General features: G+C 38.4%; 1 protein-coding gene and 1 long non-coding RNA gene across 4 annotated transcripts in view; one reads left to right on the top strand and one right to left on the bottom strand.

Annotated features, from left to right (window-relative positions):
• LOC146471755 (uncharacterized) overlaps positions 1 to 27,883 on the top strand; it is a 108,946-nt gene that overhangs the window by 54,227 nt on the left and 26,836 nt on the right. The gene's annotated exons all lie outside the window — the stretch shown is intronic.
• LOC146471757 (uncharacterized) overlaps positions 9,213 to 27,883 on the bottom strand; it is a 32,911-nt gene continuing 14,240 nt past the window's right edge. For all 3 annotated transcript variants that reach the window (XM_085120287.1, XM_085120288.1, XM_085120286.1), the window contains 18 exons: positions 27,782 to 27,852; positions 26,322 to 26,439; positions 25,429 to 25,503; positions 25,110 to 25,201; positions 24,466 to 24,539; positions 23,660 to 23,748; positions 22,879 to 22,962; positions 22,299 to 22,363; positions 21,973 to 22,050; positions 21,198 to 21,255; positions 20,720 to 20,858; positions 16,906 to 17,039; positions 13,646 to 13,700; positions 13,462 to 13,550; positions 12,083 to 12,175; positions 11,129 to 11,176; positions 10,797 to 10,886; positions 9,213 to 9,920 (listed from right to left, as the gene is read on the bottom strand). In XM_085120287.1, coding sequence (XP_084976413.1) covers positions 9,807 to 9,920; positions 10,797 to 10,886; positions 11,129 to 11,176; positions 12,083 to 12,175; positions 13,462 to 13,550; positions 13,646 to 13,700; positions 16,906 to 17,039; positions 20,720 to 20,858; positions 21,198 to 21,255; positions 21,973 to 22,050; positions 22,299 to 22,363; positions 22,879 to 22,962; positions 23,660 to 23,748; positions 24,466 to 24,539; positions 25,110 to 25,201; positions 25,429 to 25,503; positions 26,322 to 26,439; positions 27,782 to 27,852 — 1,566 coding nt within the window. In that variant the 3' untranslated portion in view covers positions 9,213 to 9,806. The remainder of the gene's footprint in view (positions 9,921 to 10,796; positions 10,887 to 11,128; positions 11,177 to 12,082; positions 12,176 to 13,461; positions 13,551 to 13,645; positions 13,701 to 16,905; positions 17,040 to 20,719; positions 20,859 to 21,197; positions 21,256 to 21,972; positions 22,051 to 22,298; positions 22,364 to 22,878; positions 22,963 to 23,659; positions 23,749 to 24,465; positions 24,540 to 25,109; positions 25,202 to 25,428; positions 25,504 to 26,321; positions 26,440 to 27,781; positions 27,853 to 27,883) is intronic.

The following is a 27,883-nucleotide window of genomic DNA, read 5'->3' as shown; positions in this document are numbered from 1 at the left end:
ATTTGCGAAAGACGCGTAGCATTGCGTGGGAATCGGCTCAGCTGTCAACGTGGGTAAAATTCAGGATATATGATTGGCTAACACCTAACCCTCTTGGGACATTGGATCTCGCGGGAGATCTAAAAATAACTTCAGAGGGATTACGATGGGAATAGGGTCTATATGGGGGATTACCTCTCTTACCTTCATCCTCTCTTGGTTGTATTACGTAAAGCGAAAACGTTTGACTGGTTACCTACCACATTAGCATGCGTGGCTTTGAACACCAGAGATGCAGCACCACTCATCAGTTTGTTACTGTGGTCTTGCAGATCTTGATTGTATTCTCTCCAGCAAAGTCGGCATTTGGAAGAGTGCAATCCGGTCAGTTCCACCACCAGAGAGCACTTCGGGGTTGTCAGCGGACTGTTTTGGTATTTAATTTGTAATCACCTTAAAAATCGATTTGTTTTCGTTATTTTCCCAAATATTCATAAATTTTCCCCTTTTCCTTGTTTATAAACATCATTGAAATCATACAAAAATTCTGAAATATTGATATGAGAGACATTTTTGCATTGCAATATATAGACACACGCCTAGAAATTTTGATTATACTAAACACGCACTCTGATTGGCTGTTTCGCTGTTTTAGGTCACCAGTATGACGTCACATTTTGTCAGGCATTTTATAAGAAAAATGAGTAGACAGTGGCCGCTTTATGTCTGGTTATCTGATGCTGTTTTCTGTTTTGAAGATTCAGCTCGAAAACGCCTGTTTAAACACGGACCACCACTATAAAAGGACACTTTGGCCTGGCCAAGCCGCCAGTCATTTCAATGTAGCGGCAATATAGAATAGAGTATTGAGAGTATATATTTGAAATTCGTATGCGTATTTGACGCGTGAATAAAGCTAGCGATTTGCGGCTCAATTCGATATATTTTGTCCAAAATATTCTTTTAACATCTCAGGATGTTTTTTCAAGACACGTTTAGCTTTATTTCTTGAAATACCGAGTCCACAACGTTTAGGTGGGAGGAGCTATGCCTTTTATAGTGCGGGCCCTTGTTTAACGCGTCACCTGTACCAAAATATTGGGAACACATAACTACGAGGTGTTCGTATTGACGGGTTTGTACTCAACAATAGAGAGATTTAGCATCGCGTTTACGTGGAACGCGAACGGCAAAAATGACCACGTGACCACAATTTTCCCGCCATTTTTCGCGTTTCCCGGTTGCTGGTTGCCGTTTCTACGCGAAAACAGGCTATTTCGCGTTTGCCGTCTACGCGAGAACTACGTAAGTATTTCTTCCTTTTTTTCTTATACATATAAGTTGTTAATTGTTGAAAAAAAGTACCCCAATAATTTTTCCAGCAAGTCATACTACGGCAAATTAAGTTTCGTGTTTAAAAATCCTTTATAACTCACTCCTTACCACACTTTTCTTCATGAACATACCGTCTCTTGGCCGCCATTTTGTAATGTTGCCAACTTACAGTGTTTACTAGTTCCAGTCCATTCTGAGTTGACGTTGCACACGTAAAACGTGAAACGGCAAGGTGACGTTTTCCGATTCACGTAAACGCGATGCTAAATCTCTATATTAATGTGTGTTTGATGCGCGACAAAACGCAATCAAAGGCTGTATAACATGCAAGTGCTCTGATAAATTCAGCAAAATCGACGAACTTTGCAAGTCAGTAAAATAGCATCCCAGGGAAATTCATGCTGTGAAATATCCTGAAAATTGATTTTAAATAATCAAATTTACTTCTTCTTTTCAAATGCCACCCCATGCAGGTGGGCTGATACTGTATTTGTGCATAATTATAATACAATTCCTAGCAAACCGGCTCAGAGTTTAATTTGTATAGAAATGCTATATTTACGTGTAAAATAAAATAGAGCAAAACATACTTCTACCATAGGTTAGTTAATTTGAATTTTTCTGTTAAAAACAGAGAAACGGTGATTTTGTGACTAGATTGTGACATCATACCACGACATTTTAATATTTTATATTATGTCTGATAAACTTGATTAATTCTCTGTATTAAAATGCTATTTTTAAATGTAAAATAAAATAGAGCATAACATACTTCTACCATAGGCTAGTTAATTTTTATTTTTCCGTTAAAAACAGAGAAACGGTGATTTTGTGTCCAGATAATGACATCATACCACGACATTTTAATATTTTATATTATGTCTGATAAACTTGACCAATTCTCTGTATTAAAATGCTATTTTTAAATGTAAAATAAAATAGAGCAAAACATGCCTCTACCATAGGCTAGTTATTTTTTATTTTTCCGTTAAAAACAGAGAAACGGTGATTTTGTGTCTAGATAATGACATCATACCACAACATTTTAATATTTTATATTATGTCTGATAAACTCTGAAAAAATCTGAAGCCGTCTAAGCTAGTACAGCTGCTAAATGCCGCGACGCCTTTTTGAAAAACGTTGAGACATTCTACCTACAATAAAGCTGTATAATTTAAAGCAATTAGTTGAGGGTTGGGCAGTCTTTTCCACAGAATGACTGAACTAATATTATGATCACAATAATCTCTTGTATACAACAATTTAGTACGCTACTTCGTTCAGAAGGACTAAATACCAGTAACAACAAAAAGAACAGATATGAATAGCACGTGATTGTTTTTATCCAACAGGTAAACCTTCCGCTTGTGTCGTTTGGAATCCGTGGAACGTTCGTGAAACTGAAAATAAAATTAAACAGGAAAGTTAATAAAAGGAACATTTACTTTGGATTAAAATGAAGATACCCAAGTGGTATCAAAGCAAATATCAAGAATCAAAATATTATCTTCCCGGCTCATGAGTTGTTAAAGATGACAAATGTTAGAGAAGAATTAGGTGGTGGGACCATTTTGCTATTAATAACTTAGTATAATGACAATTTTTAAATATATTTTATTTTACTGAAACCTTTTCCTTACATATCTGCTGGTACCTGCTAACATTAAATTTCAGTCACTGATGTTAAATAAATGTAAAACTAATGGTACTACGTGGTATCTTCGACGTTCGCTCAGTTTCGTGTTTGCGCGATATTATGAGAGAGTGTTGCCTATATTTTCGTTAGTAGCAGGAAAAAGAAATACTCCTACAATAATTCTACTTTTGTGCTTGAATAAAAAAGAGTGTATTTAATATCATCATGAATTGTAGTGAACACATAGATAAAAATAGTACACTTTATCTAGCCAGCAAGCAGGCTCACTTTATAGTTTTCGCGTGCGTTTTACAAGTTGAAAGTGATTTGCTTCGCCAGCTTGTCTCGCTCGCTGGGTTGTAAATCCAGGTTATGCAAGATTAACGATCGATAGGCCCGATATTTAACTGTTTTGGGTCAGTTTGCAAACAGCTTTAATAAAAGACTTGATTACGCTCGAACACAAGAAAAATATCGGGTATGTAAGCTGACAAATAAATGTTAAAATTCTAGTCTGGGTTGCCGAGCAAACTCAACTAAACAGTTTAGTTAACACACCTACCATCACTCGTCATGTTCTTGAGGCTGGCGGTTAGCGACACGAATGCAACTGTCATTGAGACACCTTCTTCTACTTTCATATTGTCTCTCGTGCTGTACCGTTTGGTTGTCTGTCGGCTGCCAGATGTCTTCGTTTTCTTGAGCTTGAGGCACTGTATGGTCAATTGGACTACGCTGTCTTGAATCCCTCGACCCCTCCCTTGCCGCGTGATTAAGAGGCTGCCTTCTTGGTTGGCCGTCCACAGCTTGCAACATCCTGCAGATCACGAAGCCAAGCACAAAAGACGTTCCGATGAAGCATCCTGCGCAGAAAACTGCGATAATTGTCCACATCTTAAAAAAAATACGGGAGAAGAGCGACTTCTGGTGCTCCGACTGGTCGTTGACTTCAGACTGGCTGGCTTGATTTTTTGTTTTTGCTAACCGCAACTATTTAATGTATCGCGAGGTGTGCGGCACTGGTACCAAACCGTTTCTTTAGAAAGATCGTTCCCACTGGTGCGTGCGAGCCGACCTTAGCAGGTACCAGTGAATTTATGAGTGACGACAGCATGTGTTATACCGCCCGACGCAAACTAAACTCCAAGGTATGATTTTTTTTCTTTTGTTCTTAGTTTTCGGTATTTTAGGTATATAGCCGTTTCATGTAACAGCCTAACCTTTACACTATACGTTTTTACTCCTTAAATTCGGTGAATTTGTTGCTTATTTATATTGCCACCCAAACAGTTACAAATAAAGGTTGACCGATCGATGAAGGGTACTCACTAGTCTTGGTTTAAGGGTCGCGTGTGAGCTGAGGAATAAGTAAACAGCAAGTTCAAACCATTGTGTTGTGGCACGTGCCATGCCTCCCACTGCTGAGTAGTGTCGAAAGTAGTGACAACATTAGCCCACAGAACAGTGGAATAAACTGTAAAAATGGAAACATAATTAGTTGTAAGAACTGAAACAAAAGAATTTCAAAAAAGGCATAAAAGTGGGCCCTTTTTAAAGGCTGCCATCAGCTGGACTGAATGAAATAACACTTGCTTTATTTATCAGCAATAAGTTTAAGTTTAAAGGGATACTCTAGACCCCAAAACAACTTTCCAAATTCAGAAAGCTTATGACCCTAATAAAAGATATTTACCAAAATTGGAGTTCGATCTCCGCTATTTTGCCTGGAAAAAACGAAAAGTTTCTCGTCACGGGATTCGAAGCAGCGCTTGGGCCGAAAACCGGAAATGACGTAGAAAGAAGAACTCGTCAAACCTTTTCCGGTTAGATTCCCCTGGATTTCTTTAGCAAGATTCGGTAAATGGCTTGATTTTAAAATTCCAAAATAAAATGTATAGTTCGTGTTTTGAGGAAAATTCAATAATACCGTATCGATTTATGGTTGCTTGATGCTTAATTCTAGTAACAACGGTGAAGGTCTTAATAATTGGCATTTCTTTCGGGTTTTGTACGGATGGTTCGGACACACGCGATTCGATTTGTTTGCTAACCCCACGACCTCTGCTCACTTTTCTGAAGACTGTGCTCAACCACAAATTATCACAGCTGTGTCTGTGGAAAGATGAAAAGCTCACAAAACGCCATTTCAACCTTGTTTTAAAGAAGGACTATCAGAAAATAAGAGCATAGGCCCGATGGAGGACAGCACGTCCAATGAAGCCGCTCGCGCCAGACAGATTACAAAACAAGCTACTCCACCAGAACTAGCTAGGGTTCACTGTATGTTTGAAAAATAATAAGAAATTGTTATTGCAGTGCAGCCTGAAGAAAACTAGCATTAGCCGATAATGATACTTAAGCTTACCTTTCGAACACGCGTAGTATCGCAGTTATTTCATTCATCTTGTTCAGTTCAGGTACGCGACTGTCATATATATTCGCTGTATACGCGGCGCGACAGGGCAAAATGACCAACAAAGGTGAACACCGTTTTCTAAATCAGCATAATATCAAAGGTAAAGGCCTTATTTTGCTTTAAAATGGAAAACAATGAAAAATTGCCAGTCACATTACTTAGCGGAAAAAATCCCTGTAAAGTGAGCTCGAATGCGGTATCAATAGAACGCAATATGCAATATGGCATGAAAGATATAAACTCGTTTAACGTCCCAAAAGGCCCAGCACAACACAATGACTTCCTAATTTATTTATGTGCTTAGACTTCGTCGTAGTATTGCTGTTTGTACAGGCACCGCTCCTGTAAAGTGTGAATCGTTATAATGAAAGCTGCCCAGATCTCCAAGCTTTCGCTGAGTTTTGTACGCTGTGTCTCTAACAGGCCAATTTCCAGGGTAAAATCCACGTGGATTTTTTTTAAAAATGTAACTAAACTGGATTTCAAATAACAACGCCGTACCATAAAAAGGAAACTTTAATGCTACTCAAAACGTATCCAAACGCCGATGAAATCTCATTGCGGATGTGAAATACACCGAATTTGCGATAGAATCAGTAGAATGCATAACTGGTCGCTTACCAATCCGCTCTTCAACACCTCTTCGCACTCGTTTTCTAGAGTCCGTAACCGAGTTCACTTCGCTGTTACACGGCTAAACACATACGACAGAGCGCCCTCATAGCTCTGCTAATATAGCTCCGTCGGCAATTTCGATTGTACTATTTTGTTCAGAAGAAAAGCAAGCAAAAGAACTGCGCTAATCCCCAGAATCCATATTGTCTTCAGTGTTGTAAACAAGAGCGGTTCTTCATTCTACGTCATCGATCACGTGCTCCACTAAACACGATTTTTACTTCCGGTATTCAAAACGGGGAAAATTTCGCCTTTCTGCGGCAATTTTCGGCCTTTTACTTTTTTCTTTTGAACTTTTTGTGCCGTTTACCCTTTATTATAGTCCAAATGCTACCTTTTAAGCGAAAGTTGTTTTGGGGTCTAGAGTATCCCTTTAAGGTTAATAATTCTTTGTCATGCTAGTATATGTACAATAAAAATGAAATTACAAAAGATATAAAAAGCGCATGACCGGAGAATAATTGGGGGAACTAAATTCCCATACAAAGAATATTTTCCAATATTAAACATTCTATAAAAATTGAAAAAAAAATTAAATGCGGCCCAAAACTAGCTTAATTAAATTACCTACTAAAAGTGATACTAAAAATTATGAAGTAAAATTTACAAACGGCCCAAAGCTAACCTAACGAGTTACACCTGATTTAAAATTGACACAAATGATCTAAAAGATAGGATTTGAAGATGCATGCATAACGTTTGATGGAATAAGGCTAACTCTTTTCGTGGAAATAAATTTGAGGCGTAATATAGCCCAGGTTGAGTTCTTGACGGAGCTTTCAGCCGACGAAAGTTTTGGACCTTACTTTGAAGGTGATTTTCACTGCTCTAGAGCTTGTTTCTTTTGTGGTGTGGCATACCAGTGTAAAACAAACCACCCGTTTATTATTTTTTTCTCAGGGGCAATGAGAAAAAGACCTACATTTGTAGTCTGTAACAAAAATACGTTTTATTTACCTTCGGTCAGTGTTCATGGCACGGGTAGGCAGGAGCATTAAACACGTTTCCACAAGTCATCCCCCGGATGCAGATAGGTTTCACACCCATTGAGAAGGTTTAAAAAGGTAATTGTTAAAATACAGTTTTCTCCTCTCGTATCATGACTAAAACAAAACGTGTTTTGAGGGCTGAACGAGGTAACACAGCTGGATCATCTGTTCAATAAGTGAAACAAAAGAGATTGTTACATACCTAGACTTTCACTCAACAAAACGAGCACTGTGATTGGTTGATCCTTGGTCACGTGCCCCTGATCAAATATAAATGTATCCCAACCGGGATACAATTCCGCAGTTGTTGCCCTCTCAGTTGTTTGTTTGTTTGTTTATTTGTTTGTTTTGCTGTGTTTGTTGAAGGGAAAGTCTAAATATACAACAAAGCACTTAATGTATGGTCCCGAGGGAAACTAGTTAGTTTTGTTTTCCCGAGAGTCCCGACTTCGTCTCGGAAACATCAGGACTCTCGGGAAAACAAAACTAACTGTTTCCGTCGGGACCATACATTAAGTGTATATTATAGTTTCTCATGCTTGTGCTAATTTTTGAGGTGACATTTCATCATCTTCATTACAAAATCTACGGTGATTCAGGATAGATCTGAACCCTCATTGTCACACATTTTAAATTTTAAATCTCAATTTGTTACGATCCTTTTATGTTTCTCACTTTTTTTGCCATTAAACCGAAATATCGGGCCAATTTGTTAACGATGATACTGATATTTCAGTTGTTCTAGCGATTTTGTTGGGGAATAACGTGTAATGCCTTATTTGAAAGCTAACTCTCACATCCTTTCATCGACCTCATGTTTCATCAAAATCATCATTATGCCGGCTATATGCAAGTAAGTTATTTTAGTGACGTCACGGAAATTCCCACCAAGTTAAGCGAGCGGAAAGGGAACGCATGCGCACTAGATGTGCACACTCCAGGTTTTCCATCCAAGCTTTATTTCCTTCTGGCCTTTCAGTACATTACAGCTTGAACAGTTATTTTCCTCAACCAAACTGTTCGTCTTCGTTTTCAACATTAAGTTCAATGTACTTCACCTTTCGTTTCGGGGAAATTTTATGCTGAAAATGACGCGACTTAAATTAAACAACGCTCCGCAGTGACCTCGAGAGTGATTTTTGCACCAACGTGAAAAACTATTGAAAGAGGTAATTAATTCTGTCCAATTAAGTTCCCAATGAAAGATGAAATGTCAGCCTGCATCGCTTACTAGATAAAGTACCGAAATGTGCACACCAGCATGGCATCGGTCGATGGAAGGGGCACTTTCCTGTTTAATCTGTTTTAGTAAGTGCTTCCCTCAGTTTTGCGTGCCATGTAGCCTATTGGATTTTGGACCAGTTCTTTGATGGAAAAGTCGTTGATTCTAACGAGAAACGTTGTGTGTAGGCGAGCGGTTATAGGGAAACTTGAAAAAATGCTGTGGGGGCTTTCCCCCAAATCTCGGGAGGAGAAGTAATATTAGTGTTGCCTGTTACGAGCCACTAGGCTAAATTTATGAAGACTCAATATATGCCTATCGTAATCTACCCGCTCTCCCCCAGAATACTTCGTTAATCAGCTTTGGTCTCTAAGGGCCAGGTATTTAAACAGAGTCTAACGTAACTTAGGCCGCGGCTTAAGACAATCAGTGTGCCTCCAAATCTGTTTATAAGTGGTTTATTTTAAGTAGATAAATAGTTCTCTAGTCTGGGATTGAAGCCTTCTTGTTACCGTCAGCAGCAGCCAGTGTTTAGATTTGACTGTTGGCAAAATTGAAAATGGTTTAGAGAGTGGTTTCGTTAAACACCATCTAAACTGTCTTTTAACAACTGACCCTAAAAGTCTGGAAAAGGAAATATTCCTAATACTGTTCTTAATATGATTTTAGATGGTAAGATGGACAGGAAAAGGGTGTGAACAGTCATTTCGTTTGGTCGGGAATCAGTCCGGGTTTTCATGCTCTAGCTAGCACACACAAAATATAACCAGTGCAAAACTAACAGCAAGGGCTACGATAATTTGCCTTCCCAGCCCTGTTAATGATAAAGAGGAGAAAAAAAATGAACATGAAAATGTAAATTCTGTAATTCTTTTGGACTAAAAGTAAAGTTATCGGTTTAGAAATCCCTTTAAGATGGACCAATGTAAAGTTATCGAGCCGGCTTCCTACACATATAGGTTAGCAAAAAGACTCCTTTTTGTCAAAATGTGCCTTTTATTGGCTTAAATAGGAATAGGTGCTTACAGAACCTATGTCTTCGAGATTAAATTAGTATAAAAATAGATTTAAAAAACTTGATTCTCTAAACTTGAAAATAGTTGTTCTATATATACAATATGTAGACGTGAAAGTTCACATTTCGAAACGAATATAAACTAATAAATAATCTAGACTTAACTAATCTAGAGTAATAAATACAGAAAGCTAACAATAACTGCTTCTTCCTCTTTTCATTCATTCATTTGTTAAAAAAAAATTAGCAGCAAGTTCATTTTAATAAGACTATTTGCGCAAAGCCTATGACAGACGAAACTGATCTGAGTCAGTGTCCTTGGCTGTTGTCTTCAAACAAACGCTCGGATGTAGTGTAACTCACTGCCGCGACGAACTGAGTAGTCTGCGATGTTAGGGACGGATGAGGTACAAGCGCGAATCCCTCGCGAGTCTCTTCGCGCGTGTCCTTCAGTTCTCCAGGGCCTGTCGCAGGCCAAAGATTTGCACAGAACCGAATAAATTTTTTGAACTAATTCTCGCTGTTATATAGACGTATACTATAAGTGAAGCGTATCGAGAAGAGTGTTTATCGTTTGTGTTTTAAACGAGTCCCAGTTAGCTTGGTCTTGCATTTTCTGTTCCAGCTTAGCTTGACTTGGGTATGGAGGAATCTGGAACAAGAAACATAAATAACGAAAATAACTAGCTAGTCGGGGTAGTTATACACGGGTGCAAGAGATTGTCCGTTTGCAAAGAAGTAGCTGCACTGCATGGTATTTAAATGGGGCATTAGGATTAGAAACGATCTCAAATCTACCTTAATGTTTTTAGGTGAAATTACCGCCGTTTGTCGTAACTCAAAAGAAAAAACAAGACCCTTTTCCCCCTTCATTCTATCTCCAAGCCTCCGCCATCCACGGCTGTCTCGCAGTTCCTTACTTTCTCAGCAGGATCGAAGGGGCAGCGTGGTCAAGTGGTTAGGTGTCCCGGGTTCAAGTCCCGCTCTAACCGCTAGCTCGAGTTTTTCGTCGAGTTCTTCTCGGTAGCCCCGAGTTCAACTCCTCGGCTGACTTGTAAATAGTCAGCTGGTCTGCCTTCTGTCAGTTGGGATTCCGTAACCATGTTGAGTTCAAGTTGAAATATTTGTTTATGAGCGGTTTGTTTCAATATCCCTGAAAAGCCCCGCAAGGGGAGAGGATCAAAGAAGTAGGTATTGTATTATTAAAAACTGGATCGTTGTATAATGTAATTCCAGGGGTTTGATTGGCTTAGCGGCCATGGTACATAAGCCATTATTAGATCTGCCTGCGGAGCAGGTTATGATCTTTCGTACTTCTCTCTTTGCGCTTTCCAGGTCACGTTGCTGAAGGTTCTAACTTAGTGCTGATAGAGAAAATACATTTTACTGCAATTGCTTCTCTTCTAGCTCCAAAAGAGGCTTGGCCTAGTATTCAAGTCTTGTTCCCCTTCTACAGACTGAGTTCACGGAATTTTGCCGGTCACAACAGGAACGCTAAAATGGACCGCCACAAAATAATGACGCTCACCTGATTTCTAAGTTTTCGAAGCGTAGCTTCATTTGCATGTTGAAGAAACCAACTTTTCTTTAACAGCACGCACTCGGCGCCATTGCTCACCTACAAATACACAACAAAGACCCGTTAATTGAAAATAAAAACGTTCTGAAATTGTATAAATGTTGAATTTGCAATCGGAATTCAAAAGTGCAAATTCATGAGCGATTTGCTTCGGTGCAGGGCGGTGCCTCCCATTGGCACTCGTGTCCCGTTCGCACCTACCCTCTAGGGTTCATAACTTTTTCTTTTCTTTTTCAACCCAATTAAGCTGTATAAAAAAGAGAAAATATTTCTATACATACCAAGTGACATTTTACAGCAGGGTTGTCGAAGAGTATCATTGAGAGTCCCTAAAGAGAAAGAAAATAAAAAACACTGAATTTAGCGAGCCTGTAGTGTGAACTACAGTGTGAACTAGGGTTATTTTTCGAAACGTTTGGATGCAGGGGACCAAACGACGCAAAATAAACTGTTCTGAATACGTTCCGTTGCCGGATCTCTTGTAGTAGAAATGCACGTGCCAGACGTCACTTTACGTGTAAATAAACCAAACTGATTGCAGGGCTGACACTGCGGCAAAGGGCAATTTATTTGGGCCAATATTTCAACTAGGACAACTAGTCTTCTTCACGGCCAGAGTTACAATGAGAAAAACTAACGGCTATTGTTATTATTATGTGCAGATGATAAACGTATGGATGCTAAAATAGAACCACATAGTGCACGCAGCATAACCTATGCGATCTGAAGGAACTCAAATGAAAGTTGCTGAGTTAAAAAAAAATTGGCGATAAAAGATAAAAATCTAATAGACAATCTAAAGCTCTCGACACTAAAACTATGAATATGAATATTATTATTATGTCTATTTTATAGAATAACTTTTCAGTTTACAATTTGTTCAAAACCTGCTGCGGACAATGTCTAGGCAACAGTTCCTGGACAGGGGAAAAAAATGTGTTTCATTGTCTTAAACTGTAGAATTTTTTGGTGGTTTCGCAGTTCTGTGATATAATCCACTTCTGACAGTTATTATTATTGGGTTATTTTTCGCATATTGTTATGTTTCGCATATTGTTACATAAAGTAGTTTCAAATTCAAAACGAACATGGCGACCAACTGACGAGGTCTTCCGACGAAACTAGTTTTGTAGTCGCATATGTAAATGAGGTTTTTCCTGATCAAGATGATGTTATCAATTGACTTTACTGATGTATAACAGTTGTTAGCAAAAGGTTAGCACAGGAAAACTTACGAACTGATCCTTAGGTTTAAGGAGCTCAATCTGTACCACTACTTGTTCACCCCTCTGATCCGTATCTGGCGTGCCGTTCCCACTTTTATCGCCCTGAAATCACAATGGCAGGGTAAAATAAATATCACCCTTACTTCATGAATATGACGTCGTAGATATCTCGTTGCACTGTTTCTAGCCCCACCTAAACCACATGTTTAGCCTCCCTAGGGATTGGCTGTGCATGCGCAGTGGTTAGCGTGTTGGACTGTCGATGAAGGTAGGGAGATCGGAAGGTCGGTGGTTCGAGGCTAGGTTAGTCTCTTTCACTTCATTGCTGTTTTGTTTCTAAACAAGAAACTTATGTGCACAATAATAAATTGCGTCCATTGGTATAAGTGAATAATAATAATAATAATAATAATAATAATAATAATAAAACTTTATTAAGCACAGAATTCAAAAAGTTAACACTTATTTACCTTGAAGCTGTGGAGATATTTTACAATAAACAACATCAGAAACTACTACGTTATAGAGTGATTTTACTTAACCCGTGAAATAAGTAGTAGGATACTACGCGCTGTTTTGTACTAATTCCATTGTCTTCTTTTGTTTACTTGTAGCTATTTGGTACTAGTTGTTTTTCTCTGTTTCACGGGTCAAGTAAAATCACTCTAATATTAGAAAATAACTACGTTATACATGCAGTTACAATGAATCAACTAAAATATATAAATTCATAATGAAAACAGGTTTCAAATACATTTTACATTAATATCTTGACTCCAACCAATTATTGGTGGTGAAGGCACGAATGTTATTTGAGGTCTTGATTGCTGGACTAAGACTATTAAAAAGTTTGGCCGCTGAATAGGAGAATGACCTAAAACCAGATTTAGATGAAGTGAAAATTAAATGAAATCTCGGTGGTGGAACAGGGACTTTGGTACTTTGTACTTCGACAATCTATTTAGTTTGTCGGTTGTTAGGAAGAGACTTTTTAAGTACAAAATTCATCAATTTCTACTTTCGGTGCTTGATGATGAGGATGATAATCTTCAAAATCACTAACTATTGTTAATAAACTTTATATTTGCTTTTCTTCTTGTTCTTGTTTTCCCCTCTTATTATATATGCGTATATATGTATATGTATAATCATGTATATTCTACTTGTTTAATTTTCTCTTATCTAGTTGCTTAAAAGAACGAATGCGTGTACTTTTCTACTTATTTATATTTACTAATATATTCTAATTTTATTCATGTTGTAACAATTATTTTTACTACATGAACTTAGACTTTACACAGCCCGCCTCGATTTGCTCTGCTATATAAGGGCTATGTATTCCTGTAAAAGATATAAGTATATTAAATAAAATTGTTATTGTTACTTACCGGAGCCATTTTATTTCGGACTTGGCCCGCATTACTAATTCGTTTATGCAATCTTTCAATCTTTTCCCGATGCTGTTCTTTTTCCCTGGCTGCGTAATAAACACAGAGGGAAATCAGCTGGAGTTTGGAAATTTCAACTCCTAAAATATTTCAATAATTTTTCAGACAAAGCCACCAACTTTACCTTCTCTAGGAAAAACGCTCATCCTTGCCGCGAAAGCAACGTTTCGTGCTGTTTTCTGTGGATTAAGTGGTTAAAAAAGTACATTAATTTACGAAGCCTTAATTCAGTTGCGACCGATGTAAAAACCTCGGTAAAAAACAGGCAAAAATTGCAATAAATCAGCTAATTAAAGAAGTGAATTGTTTAAAATTCGACAGGACGAAGTAACTTGTATGATAATTTTGTTGTTGATGTTGATGATGATGATGATGATGATTGTTATTATTATTGTTATTGTTATTGTTATTGTTATTATTATTATTATTATTGTTATTATTATTATTAATATTATTACTATTATTATCATTATTATTATAAAATGGCAGTAAAAACTTCTGGATGCCCAGATTACCTAAACAATGATTGGGCGGCCAGCCGTAGCCAATCACAAAATTACAAATTTACAATTAACCTCCGAACTTCTAATCATAAAAATCCTAGTAATTAAATGCTAAAACTATGTATTATTATTACTATTATTATTATTATTATTATTATTATTACGATTATTGTTATTATTATTATTATTATTATTATTATTATTATTATTATTATTATTATTAATATTGTTATTATTATTATTATTATTATTATTATTATTATTACTATTATTAGCAGCAGCAGCAGTAGTAGTAGTATTCTTGCGTTCAATATAGATGATTCTTCGCCCATCCCTCGACCAATATGACTGTTTTAGTCATATCTGCAGAATTGCTCCATTTTGAAAGTGACTGATTTTAAGGTGTCGTGATACCCCAACCGACAACTACGTGTTTCTAGTGTCACTATCCATTGGCGTCTTGTAAAATCTATAACAAGCTGTACATATTCTGATAGCGTAAAGGTAACTGATGACCACAACGTTATCAATTTCGAAGGAAAATATTGATTTAATATAGGATATAGTGAGTAATTTCCAAACCAACATCCGTATTAAACAAAAACGACTTCCGCTCCAGTCGAAAATAGGGACCTTAGGAATGCACGACGGCAACGCAACCGGCCGTTCAACTTGAACAATGCGAACGAATTACCCGGGGACATCATTAGTAGCAAAGGCGTTCAAGGCCAGAAAGGAAAAGAAAAATTCACCTCCTCGTGCCCACGTCTCCGTAAAACTTTGAGTTTGGTCATTTCACTTCGCTGTTTGGCAGAAGACGTCAAAGAAACGTGCTAATCTTTCAACTCACTTGCAGAGCCATTGCTATGCTCATTAAGCCTTTTGTTTTTTGTTTTTTGATTTTTGCATTATCATTGTTGTCGCTGTCGTGTTTTCGTAAGGTCCTTAATGATCTGGAGAGGAAGACGAGCATCGCGTCGAATTGTTAACACCTTCGTCCCATAAACGGTGTCTTGTAATTTCGATCTGACCTGGTTTGCTTTCTGTAGGTTTAAGCAGTGTTAAGCTTTTAAGTTTGAAAAAGAAATCCGTCTCTTTCTTCAATCGCTTATAACTTTTGAAAGATAGTTTGGTTTCAAACTATCGCAGCGCCTAGCAACACCCATGCACACTCGCTAAATTTGAGCAAAAACGGTTTAAAAACTTGCTAGACGCGAACTTAAAACTTTCGATTTCTTGAAAATTTAAATTCGAGAAAAGGAAAAGAGCAAAGACATTTTTAAGGTCAGTTGATTGGATTAAACCGCAAAGGTGTCGGGTAATTAATCAGGCTTGATAGAGGGAAGGGCCAACTTACGTCATTAGAATATTCGATTTTTCGCACGAACAGCAACTTTATCGCTAGCACTCCATACAAGCCTTCTCTCCCGATATATTTCTCGTCCTTGAGAATTTATTGGGCGATAACATTCGGTTACCATATTAAATGAATTTTAAGCTATGTTTTGGAAGGAAAAGGTCTAAATATGTTGGCTTTCAACCTCCAATCAAGCGAAATTACTGTGCAATGTTGCGCTATGTCGCCTCGCCTTGCAAGATACACAATTAATTATAACGTAGTGTGCGTGCTTCCCTATCTTATTCCTATTTGCGTCATCATGGTACATTTCTTTACATACGCACGGCTGTGTGTCCATAGAATGGCGTGTGCAACTTGCAGACAAACTCGGGTTTCCGTCGCTTAGTTTTAGTTTGTACAAACTAATTCAAAGAAGCAAATGTTCATTGACAATTTCAGATGAATCAGAAGATCACGAGAGAAGCGTAAGAGTTGCTCGAGGCGTAGCCGAGGCTGTAGCTTCTTGAGTGCTCTCCAAACTTCCCAAGTGCATCCATAATTCGATATACGCACGCTGAGCATGAACCAATTCTTAATAAGAGTAATTAGAGATAATTGACGTTCAGAACCTTCTTTGGTCCAGCAATTTGCATAGAAAGTACATGTAAATTTTTTGCTGAAATTTTCTGCAAAGGGAGGTTTAATTGATATCTATGCAAAAATGACAAAAGCTTATCTCTCTCGAGAGTGGTCAATTTTCCCGTATGATGATACCCTAAAAGGCCGCTTGTAGGTTATTGCGGAACTTAAGGACTATTTTTCGCAGTTTGTTGCTATGCGGGAAAAGCAGATCTTCAGCAAGGGCTATTGGAAACCAAAAAGAAAACTGGGGGTAACCACGCATTTTTTAAGAGATAATTAAGAAACAATAATTCTAAAAAGTGCGAAAATACAAAGCAAAGCATGGCATTTTTTTTATCAAATTGAAGCTTTATTATCTCTGAAAAATGCACAGTTACCCCATTTTTTCTTTTTAAATACCAAGAGTTTCTCTGCATAGTTTTAAACCGCGCAAAAATAACCCTGTTATAGTAGGCACCACCCAGAAACCCGACTATCCCGAGATGCGCAGAACGTATGCGCAGTAACAATAGCAGGCACCGTCCTTAAGCAGTGACGACGGCAACGCCAACGAAAACATCACTTGAAAATATAACTTCATTTTATTTGTGCTACTTCGCGACTATTTCAACTCGTTTAACTTGTACAAAAACGGCGAACTACGCAGTGGCCAAATTGGTAGGAGTGGCGTTCAAGTTTAGACAGAGAATGAAAAATTCACCATCGTTTGCTCACGTTCTCCACAAAACCTTGAATTTGGCCATTTCTCGTTGTTGTTTTGCAGAGGACGGGAAAGAAATGCACCAAAATGTAAAACGCACGTCCAGAGCGACTTTTTTGCTCATTTCGGCATCGTCGTTGCCGTCGCCGTCGTTGCTTAAGTTCCCTATTTCTCTTTTCAAAACTGTGAATGGTATTTACCTTAAATTTCTCAGGCTCACCGACCAAAGCCGGCAGTGTCAAGTCTCGATTTTTCTGTGAAGTTAACGAAGGCTCAGTCTTGGGTCGTTTGAAGTCTGGAGACCACACGACGGGTCTAACTCGATCACCAGCGGCTGTAAAGGTACAAAGGACAAAACAGAGACAATGAAGCTACAGTAAAAATGATCGATGTAGGAGTCAAAATCCCATTTAAGGCCCGTTTAAATGGTCTCAACATTTGCTTCAACATCCGTTCAACACTTTGTTGAACCAAATATCGGGGGCGTTTGAACAGGTCGTTCAACATTGTTGAAAGTGCAAAAAAATGCTGAAAGCTTGTTGAAAGTGTGTTGAATCAAATTTAAATTGGTTTAAACTTTCATTCAACATCGCTTCAACATTTCTTTTGTTCTTGAAAATGTTGAATGGCGTTGAAACCGTGTGAACACTCCGCTCATCCAACATTTTCCCAACATCCGTTCAACTTTTGTTGAACGAATGTTGGGCAAATGCTGAAACCGTTAAAACGAGCCTTTACATGATAGCAACATAACATTTTTGTTTTTCGAATTATAATGTCAAAGTGATGATTTGGTTGTGTTTGAGATTCGTTACTTTTTATGAAAAATTCCAGGAGTTCAGATGACGAAGCTGTTGCCATTCCCATAACTCCACCAAAATCCATCCTACATGACTGACATAAGCGGTTAAATGCAGTGGTGAGATTTGTGAAGTCTCAATTAACGTCTTGGTAGGGTAGGGAGAGCCTACTCTACAGCTGTATATAGTGTGCCTATTCCATTCCATTATTTATATCGAATATACAACAACAACAACAACAACAACAACAATCTTTATTCGTGCCCAGAAATTATACAGTGTTACATTAATACAAGAAAGAAAAATTACTAAAGAAGAGGGCACAGCCACTTAGCAATAGCAAGCTAATCGAGCTAAGTGGCTGGGCCAAGCGGAAAAATTTGCAAATACCCTACTTTAAAATAGAACCAAGAACACGATTTACCATTCACACACACACGCACACCCAAAAATAAAAATAAACAAGGGGAAGTGCACACGCAAAAACTGGAAAATAAAGTACATCAATGAGCCAGTCAGTAGTTCGAGATAAGCGATTCTTTTAAGAGGACTTTGAAACAGGTACGACTCTTGAATTTTAATGACTCTTCAATGGAATTCCAAACTTTCGCTCCAAAAAAACGAATGTTAAATTTGCCATAGTTGGTCCTCGCTTTAGGCAGATAGTATGAGATCTTACATGCCACTCTTGTTTGATATTGATGCACTTTGTTGATACTCTTAAAAAAAATCGTAAAAAAATTAAGGGCAATCTATTAGAGTAATAGTCATACATAAACAAAGCACAAAAAACAGTGTTGTTGTCACACGCGATCCACATTTCCACACGCATTGCCAAGACTGTTCTACATTTCCAGCGAACATCTTCCACATTGATAGTGTGGAGCTGGCACTAAAATCGGTGGCTCTGTATTGATGGCTATGCCATGCTGATGAGGCCTAACAAGGCCGAAGCAGTTGTCCAAGCTTACACTGCCCGCGTGTTTTGCCTGTGCGCATGCGTACTAGCCATACCGCCGAGCTGTGTAGCGGTGGTCGGATCAACAGGATTTTCAGATAAGAAAAAGGGACTGAGGTTTTTCATTGGACCACAAGCAATGGTCGTAATAGCGAGGTCGTCTTATAAACGTGATGGTTGCAAAGCGGAGTTGTCGGAGTTCTACTGTATAAAATAGTATTGTTAGTTTATCGTTACTGTTAGTAAATTCAGTACATGTATATGTATTCGAGCTTGAAAACCTGCTTCCGGCGTCGTAGAAAGGATCTTTTCGGGTGCTTAAGTGTAGGGAATCTATCGACTATGACTTCAAGTTCCTTTTTGCGATGAATAAACGTAGGTTAGCGAGCGTTAGCCTGACACAGGAGGTGAACTGGCAGTTTGAAAATCTCCGGTCAACTGCCGAGCTAACGCAGGACGTTTCGAAACGTTCATTTTGACGTCATCTGTGATCTATTACTGAACAGACTTTGCGTGGATTTGGGGGGACGTCATCTCCGAATTAGGGACATTTCTGTGGAATTTGGGCGATCTTTGACAGGTCACAGCCTGGATACTATCTGATGAAACATAATTAAATTTGGTAAACTTACTAATTTTTATGAGATCTTTCTGGCGATGGCGTTCATTTCTTCATATGACGCAACTTGAACAATGTATAAACTAGGGCCCAGTCCCTTTATGAACTTCGGAACGGGCAACGCCATAAGAGGTGCGTGTTATAAGAGGCTGCTTTAGTGAGGTTTTGATCAAAAGTGAAATTTTTCTTCATTAACCTGTCCATTTTACTTTACTTTTTAGTTCAAGGAGTGCTGTAAGACCATTACTGGAAATATTATCTTGCTTTGTTCCATGGAGACATCGAAAAAACCTGGCCCGTGTGGACTGTTCCGCGCTGAACTGAAAACACTTACTACAATTTGTAATATAATTTCTGAACGAACAAAGACGACTTCCAGGTTTTCATTTAATTTTCATTAAATTGTAGTTGGCATGTAATACTGCTTTGTTGTAAAATGAACGGTTTTTTTATCGATTTATCTTTAAAGGATTGAACAGTATTGCTAATGGCTCCTTTTTTACAAGTTAATCGAAATGTTCACAATATTAAAGCTATAAAGGCTGAACCTCGAAAATTCTTACTTAATACCCGGCGTTTGCGCAGTAATGTGTACTTATGGGATATATAGCCGAGGACTTTAGCTCTTTAGAAACGTTGGTTAGGAATTTAACAAATCGAATATGGTTTAGCGTTGTCTGCACTCTTTTGTATCGACAACGATATTCGTCATCACAGTGGTCAAAATGTTGTGGACTCACCAGGCGTAGCCGAGTGAGTCCATAACAAATTTTGACCACTATGATAACGAATATTGTTATAGATAAGAGTGCAGACAACGCTAAACCACAGTCAATTTGTTTTTTTATCACAATTGACGCGAGCAGCGTTGTCTAGACTCTTATCGATAACGGAAAATTAGCCAATCAGATTGCGAGATTGGAAACAATTGTGGTAAAAAACATAATCGCCAGCCCAAGAGCAAACCTCTAGAAAATTAATCAACAAAATTCTTTACACATTCAAACCAGGGTTCATATCCTTTACCGAATTTAAATTACCATGCAATTCACCACAATTGGTAATAGACCAATTTCGATATATTAAAATTCTAGCTTGGCTACGAGGCCCGGGCTACGAGGCTTGGGGAAATAAAACAAAAGAAATTAATTATTCATCTCTGAGTGTCAATGTAATTTCTTTTGTTTTATTCCCCTAAGCCTTGTAGCTAGGCTAGATATTTAATATATCGAAATTGGTCTATTTGATCAGAACTGACTGATTGGGTTAATTTCAATAATTTCCTCTCTACCTTCCTTTCTGACCATTGCCTTTTCAGAGGGAGAAAGTTTTGAGGAAACCGGGGCCCAGTTGCTCGAAAGCCGATTAAGCTAATCCTGGATTAATGTGAACTTTGATCGGTAAAGATGCTTCCAAAAGATTCTTGACCCTCAGTTTTCACTTAGACTTTTCTTTACCTTAGCTTGAAATTAGGCTTTAAAACCACTAAAGTGCGAGATGAAAACCTCTATTAACTTTTAATCGTAGATTAGCGTTAATCGGCTTTCGAACAACTCGGCCAGTATTTCTGTAGGGAATTCTCTCTCCGCTGCTGGGTTGTTGATTTTCTGCAGGGAAACAGAATAATGACAAAGTACCTGTATATAGCGCTCTCCTCCTGTCTGCTTCATCGACGGGAATCACGGGAAGAACTGCTTTTGTTTTCTCCTGTTCAACCGCCGACCGGTTCAACTTTGCTGTTTTTTTCGATAAGTGAGTTAGAACTCGACAAGAACCCTAGAAAAAAATCGATAACGAGACGAGTTACACTAGTTGTATGAGAATAGGTGGATTTTTCATGATAGTGGGAGGATGCAGGGAAGCAAATCAACCAAGATAAGATCTTGGATATCCCTCCAATTAGAATCGGCTGAGATAAAAGGATCGGTCCGTGTGAGACAGTGGAAGAAATTTTGTTGGCAATTAGTTTGAGTCTTATATTTTTATGGTGCGATCGTACTGTTTTCTTGCTAGATTAAGTGACCGACAATTAGGCATTCTTCCAGCTGTGGATAAGATAATTAACAGATAAATGTTAAGTAATTCTAAATGCATTTCTTTGTAATAATAACTTACCGTTTTTACAACGTAAATCCATTTTGTTTTGCTCTCTTTTACTATTACCACGCCTCGCCTACCAAAACATAAATAAATCAATAGATTAGATAAATAAAATGGACACTGTTTACGTGAGAATGAAAGCGATTTATATGGCTAATCGGCGGTGGTATAGGTGGTTTGCATTGCCGCCATGTTGGTGGACAAAACAAAAGAAAATTTGTTCACAAAGTTTGCATAAAAATGGCAGTTAACTCTCAGAGGAGAAAAATCTCATTGTTCCTGTCCACCAACATGGCCGCTATGACGTCACATGCAAACCATCAATAGAAATCTAAGATGTTGAAATTTTGGAAGATTGAGAAAGAAAGCCCGTCCTATTTATCAAAATCATGGGAAAGTAGTTAAGGCTCCTTGTCTGCTTATGGTAGTACTTAGCGCTGTAGCCAATCTCGTACCCAGAGTTCAGGAGAATCTCTGGGGTATTGGAATTTTTCACCACAGAAACCCCTGCGGTAAAAAATTCTAGTGAAAGCAAGAGCCTTTAACAGGAAGGCCATCAAATTTTTAAAGTATTTTTGTTTTCCCCTAAGTCTCTCCAGGTGACCAACCGCTGGCTAAAGAGCCTGAGGACTCAGGGTTGTTGTAAAATCCACCGGCTTATCAGACTGCGCTGTAGGCTGGGGTCGAAATTCTTAAGTGCTTTAGGTACCAGAAGCTACTGTAACATAACTGTTTTAACCCTTTTTGTACATTTCAGTTGTAAAAACAACTTATTGGTTTATCACGTTACCTGAAGTAATGAAATATGCAAACGTCGTGTTTGGTCGTTAAATCATCCAATGGAAGATCCTTTAAGTATGGTACACTTCTGTGGAAAGAAAAAAATTACAGGTGCTTAGCTCTCGGCCAGCAGCTACAACCCTTGCATCAACGTTTTCACTGATCATCCTTCCTGCTGTTGAGGCCTAGTAAGGTCGAAACAGCTGTTCATGGCTACCACTACCCAAGTGAAATGGCTGTGCATGTGCACATAAGCGGGGCTGTGTAGTGTGCAGAAATCTGACTTCTTGTGACTAAGGGCAAAGTAAAGTAACAGTGGATGATAATCAAGATTACCTTAGAAATCGAATATGTTCTGGCTCTCTTCCATCCTCATAACTCATAAAAATATCTCGAAAATCCTACAACAGAAGAAGAAAGAGGAGAGAAGGACAAAGAAACATTAAAAATGTAACGAATCTCTCTGCTGAAGTATGGAGGAGGAGGGGGAGGGGTTGATTGGGTTCAATACAAAACTGGAACAAAAGCTACTCACTGAAAATTGTCCTAATAGCAGAAGATAATGAAAGATGCAACGACTACCTCTTGGACGGCACCTGCTTACATTTTTTGTAGTGTAAATATCATAGTTTGGCTCGGCTTCTTCTCTTTTTCTTCCTTTTTCGTTCATTTGTTTGCATTATTTGTTAATATGATTTGTTATCTGCAGTTTGCTCTTGTAACTTTTAATTCATTTCAATAAACTGTCATTGCTCAAAAACAGGTACGGGAAACACTCTTCGGAAGTCTGCGAGGGGTGGGCGGTCCATGCTCGAAATTCAGCCAAATATGTGATGGGTTTCCATAAAGACACGCTTATATGGTCTTCCCGGAAGAGATTTTACTATAATTGTATTGATTATTCTGCTTGGCCTACCTCCCTACAAACAGCTAAGAGAGACACCTCGTCCTTGCACAAAACTGTTGCACTTCGTGTTTTATGGTGAAGCAAGGCCAGTTCCTGCGAGGTGTAAAAATAGCAATGATAAACATTCTGATTCATCCACAACACAACAAACAAAATCGTTCTCCGGCGTTCTTGTATATTTTTAATTTCACTGGCGTGTAATAATCACATTTGTTAAGATATTTTGGACTTTTTTTTAGAAATACACTCGGAGTTCCTGTTCAGAAATGTAAAATCTACGTACGAGTTAGACATCGGCACACTTAGTCAGTAATTTCCACATGGCTGTCTTTTTCTGACATTTCCAGAGATGATCAGACATTTCTGCCAGTTACCGTGACAGAAGCCTGAAATGGGAGTCATTTTCCCGAAATGGAAAGTCATTTTTCTGGGATTAATGAACTAGCACTTTTGCAGTTGAGCATTGAAAGTAATTCGCGGTTTTGCTTTACTACGCAGTGTGATTGGTTAAAAAACTCACGTCCCTTTCTCAACCAATGAGAAACAAAACTAACAGCAAGCGTGACTTGCTCCCACACATTTTCCCGCGCTTAGCACCGGTGACATGCATTTGCTTTGAATTCAGCTGATTGGTTCATTTTGTTCTTTGCGTCTACTGTGATTGGCCAGAGTGATTACTTTGGTTTGACACACAGTTAAGAACCGTTGTAATAATCCTACAAACGTTAAACCGCCAGCTAGAGAAACTATTTAATCCAAAGATTGCAAAGAACGGCATCAATATCCATACCCCAAAACTGCTTCCTTTGCCCAACACAGCAACAGTTGTGTTTCTTTGCTCTTTGGTAGTAGCATCGTTCACCAGCAGTGTAACGACCGCTGCAAAATAAAACAATCGCATTCAATTATTTTATAACACTAATCCCAACTGTTAACAAAGTAAATGTTTCTTCTTTAACGACTTGTGTTCCTGCTCCCTTTCACGACATTGGTGCTGCTTTGAAATCTACTCCACAAAATAACCATTCTTCTTTAATCGTTTTGTTCAGCGTCACTGGACCATACGTTGATAAGTTGATAAGTTGAATAATTGAATAATTGGGACCGCCACAGCTATGTACGCAAGTTGAGCCGTTAAGAAAAGAAAGCCTGAAAAAAATTCAGGCTTGAACGGGATTCGAACCTATGACCTCTACGATACCGGTAAAATGCTCTACCAACTGAGCTATCAAGCCAACTGGGAGCTGGTCATTTGGTGAATTCGTAAAATATCTATAGAGGTGAATTGATTCAAGTTAAATATATCTAATAGTGAAATACGTATAATTAAACCGGAGAGAAGAAAGAATAAATAAACGAGAAACTATCTCAGTTATGTACGTAACTTAAACAACTGCGAAAAGTACGTAAGTTATGAGGAAAGTCTATTTTCAGTTTGAAAGCATACTGCGTTCTAAGACTGTTCCACTAGAGTCCCCGACGGTAATACGCCCCATGATCCTCTGCGCACCTGACGAATTCTCGTACTGAAAGATTTATAAGGCAACGCCTGCATGTTATTCGTTGTTCTGAAATTAACCGTGTGATGTTGTTTACCTGAACCTGAAAGAATGAAATAAAAGTTTTCGGCCTTGTGTCCCTGCCTTATAATCACTCTCTTGGCCTCAAACCTGAAACGAGACCAGCAGCGTTATAAAAGTCTGTAACAAGTAAATAAACTCAAGCTCTCATTGTTTTGAAGCGGAATAGTCTTGAAAATAGTTTCATGCACAAGTACTGTTGATTGTCTCATCACGTGACAACAGGAAGATCGCTGTTCTCTTGTATGCGTGAAAATCTCTCAGTTAACGTTTGTACGCCTTTTCGTTAAAAAATTTAAATTGTGCGCCTGAAAATGGCCGTTTTGTGCCCTCGAAGTTTAACCTGAGAGGGAGCTTTAACTCCTTAAAAGATCGATAGTCATACAGAATTACGTACAACGAAGCCACACGGGTGGAGTTAAACGGCGTTTAAAATTCTTCCAAACTCTCTCAAGTGTTCATTTATGTCAGGTTAAGTAGACACAAAGTTGTCTTTTGCTATATTGTGACATCAAACTCGTGATCATAAAAGGCGAAGAAGCCAATCCTGAAGAGCGGGCGTTATATCATTAAAATTTCTTGTTTCATATCTTACCACTGTGCTGAGTCTTTTGACGTTCGGAAATAGGAATGTTACAAAAACATGTGACTGTTGTTTACCTTTCATACCAGCCTACAGATACAAGCCGCTTCTGCATTTTCAGAGGATACTCTCCAAAAGCAGCCACACTGGTCTTTAGCGCAACCAGGGCCTTGGGAGGAAAACAAGAAAAAACAAATTCATTCTTCATATTCCTGCTATATCAAGTTGTCAATTACGCATTGTCAGTCCGGGACGACCTGCACTGTTTGCAACGTCATGGTTGGTCGAACTGAACAAAAGAACGAACAACAGAACAATGTTCCCAACCCTAAGAAACAATGCAACTGCAGGATATCAGGGCCCAGTTATTTAATGTTTGAATTCTCTTGGGCTTACCGTTTGGAGCTGCTCTTCTGTTCTGGATCCGGGACTTAAGGACAGGATGTGAATAGCCTCCTGACTCAGTTGAACCTGTTGGAGAGAATACATAGTAAAGAACTGTGAACACCACACAACGGCCGCGGTATCTTCGTGTCGCGCATAACCATTTAAAACGAAATTATTCGGCTCTAAGTGAGAATACATGGTGATTGACAGAAGTATAATATTATAATCTTGTGTTTTAATGGTTCGCTTCCGTTTTCAATCAATCTCTACAATTTGACGAACGGAAAATGCCATTAATAAGGCGCGGATGAAGGTTTCGCCTTTGTTAAATGTCTTGTCGGATTCAGTGGTTTTTAGTAACACATTGAACAGCGAAAGTCACACTTACGTTAATGTCATAAACGTAAAAGTAGTGGTCTACCTTTTGTTAAGAGTTCCTATCCAAGTTTTCGGAAACTTTACTGAAGTAAGTGTGTTTAAATGTGGGTGGCCGGGATGCGAGGCTGGAAATGGATGGCAATTTGAAATAATTGGCCAATTTTTTTCAAGTTCTTCCATTTTTCCTAGTAGTGTCAGTTGAAACGGATTATAGCATGTTCCACTTTTGGGAAAACCATTTGATATCATCCTCGTTGTGATTTGGAAGCATTTTATATTCGATTAAGTTTAAGAGGTGGTGTAGTTTTGGCTCAAAATCTGAAAAAAAGAAAACCCTAAACCATAGCCTTTTTTGACCCATTTCTTGCAGCACGCAGCACAGTTGTTAGTCATACATATTTTCAACAATTTGATAAAGGGATAAAGAAAAATTTATCTTGGTCTTTCTCAAGACAACTGTATCATCACAAACCCGTACTTTTTGGTGCTCAAAGAAAGACTTCTGGGAAGACCACGTGACTCACCTCGCGCACGGCTTTGAAGTTGTTTGGATCAAAAACCATTCCGTCACAGTCCACCCCGGTCACAGCCTCCTCATCCAGTTCAGCAAACACATTTGAAGCGTTCTGTGAGCGGTATTTCCTGCGGAAGAAGAAAACTTATGTAACTTATGAATGCCGAGTTCACTGATTACGATCCTAGTTGGGAAAATTTCGCAACATTTGTTGCAACAAGGAAAGCCATCAGAATATCTCCAGTTCTACCAGTTTTGAGAAACCATTTGCATTCGCTCATTTCCAATTGGAACAAAAAACACAAGACTGTATGTGTTTCTACACTTTTGGTTCTCAGAGTCAAAAACTAACTTAAGGGCTGTTTACATGAAGGGAAGAAGATCCTAGAAGCCGAAACAACTTTAAAACGTTTAGTTTACAGGCAGACATTTTGGTTGGAGTGGTTACCAAGTGGAGAAGAAAAGCGAGACGATATTGTCGGTCTTTAGCAGCTGAACGCCAGGCTGCCGCCATATTTGTTTTTCTTGTCTCTACTGACTTGGACCTTCCGAGCGAAGGTAGTTTACATGGTGCTAGGATCTTCCTATCTCTCAGCTAGGAAGATCCTATCTCCTATCGCTGGAAAGATCCTAGCGCCAGGGCCAAGTTTGTGCATGAGTAAACTGAATACAGAAAACATATGGCGCTAGGATGATCCGCCTTCCAAGTGGTAGGAGTTTCCTCCCTCCAGCCCCTCAATTAAAACATAAATTGTAAGTCATTAATCGGTGGCTCTTTTTTTTCTTTAACCCAGGCTACTCATCGTCATGATTATGCCAAATGCGATTTTATCGATTAGTGGTAAGTAATGTGCAAACTAATTCCGAAACTAATCCAATGTGTTTCTGATGTATTAATATTATTTTTTTTAATTAATACAAGTTTTAAAAGGCAATGAAAACTAAATCTCTGTTGTTGAACACAAAATAACTTTCGGGCCTGGTAATTTTTATCGGGTCTTTCAAGAAACTGGACGCTGATGATTAAAATATTCGATGAATTCCTTTCCGTCCTTGTTCGTTTTCGGCCCTAAAATTCGTAGCATTCTACATGTGAGCAAATAAACGAACTAAGCTAATATTATTTCATCTGAAACTCCCCGAAAATTAGTCAGTAAAAGCTATTTTTTTTTAACCACTAGCATCTGCAGAGTAAAGCAACATTGAAGATAAAGGGAATTGATCACCATATAGAGATTCGAGTGCTGACGTTTCGAGCGCTCGCCCATAGCCAGAAGAATCATTGAAGATAGTTAAATCCAGCAACAATTTTTAAAATAGAACTTTCCAAATTCCAATCCTATCTGGAAAGTGCCAAAATTAGCACTCTGTGCAAGATAACGTTAACACTTAAATAAAGCGATTTGTTTATTTATTTATTTATTTATCGGGCTTTTATTTATTAATGATTTCCAAGCTGTAAGGTACTACCTGTCCATAGAGGTCTTCATCTTCAATAAAAAGCTCAACAGCTGAACAATCCGGCGAAATCTTTCAATCGGCTGTTAAAGAAAATAACATTTATTAGAAAAA

Source organism: Pavona decussata, unplaced genomic scaffold (genome assembly GCF_977016875.1).
Source record: "Pavona decussata unplaced genomic scaffold, jaPavDecu1.1 SCAFFOLD_102, whole genome shotgun sequence".
In the NCBI taxonomy this organism is placed as follows: domain Eukaryota; kingdom Metazoa; phylum Cnidaria; class Anthozoa; order Scleractinia; family Agariciidae; genus Pavona; species Pavona decussata.
The sequence above is the reverse complement of the archived record's forward strand: the minus strand, read 5'-3'. Positions and strand labels throughout refer to the sequence as shown.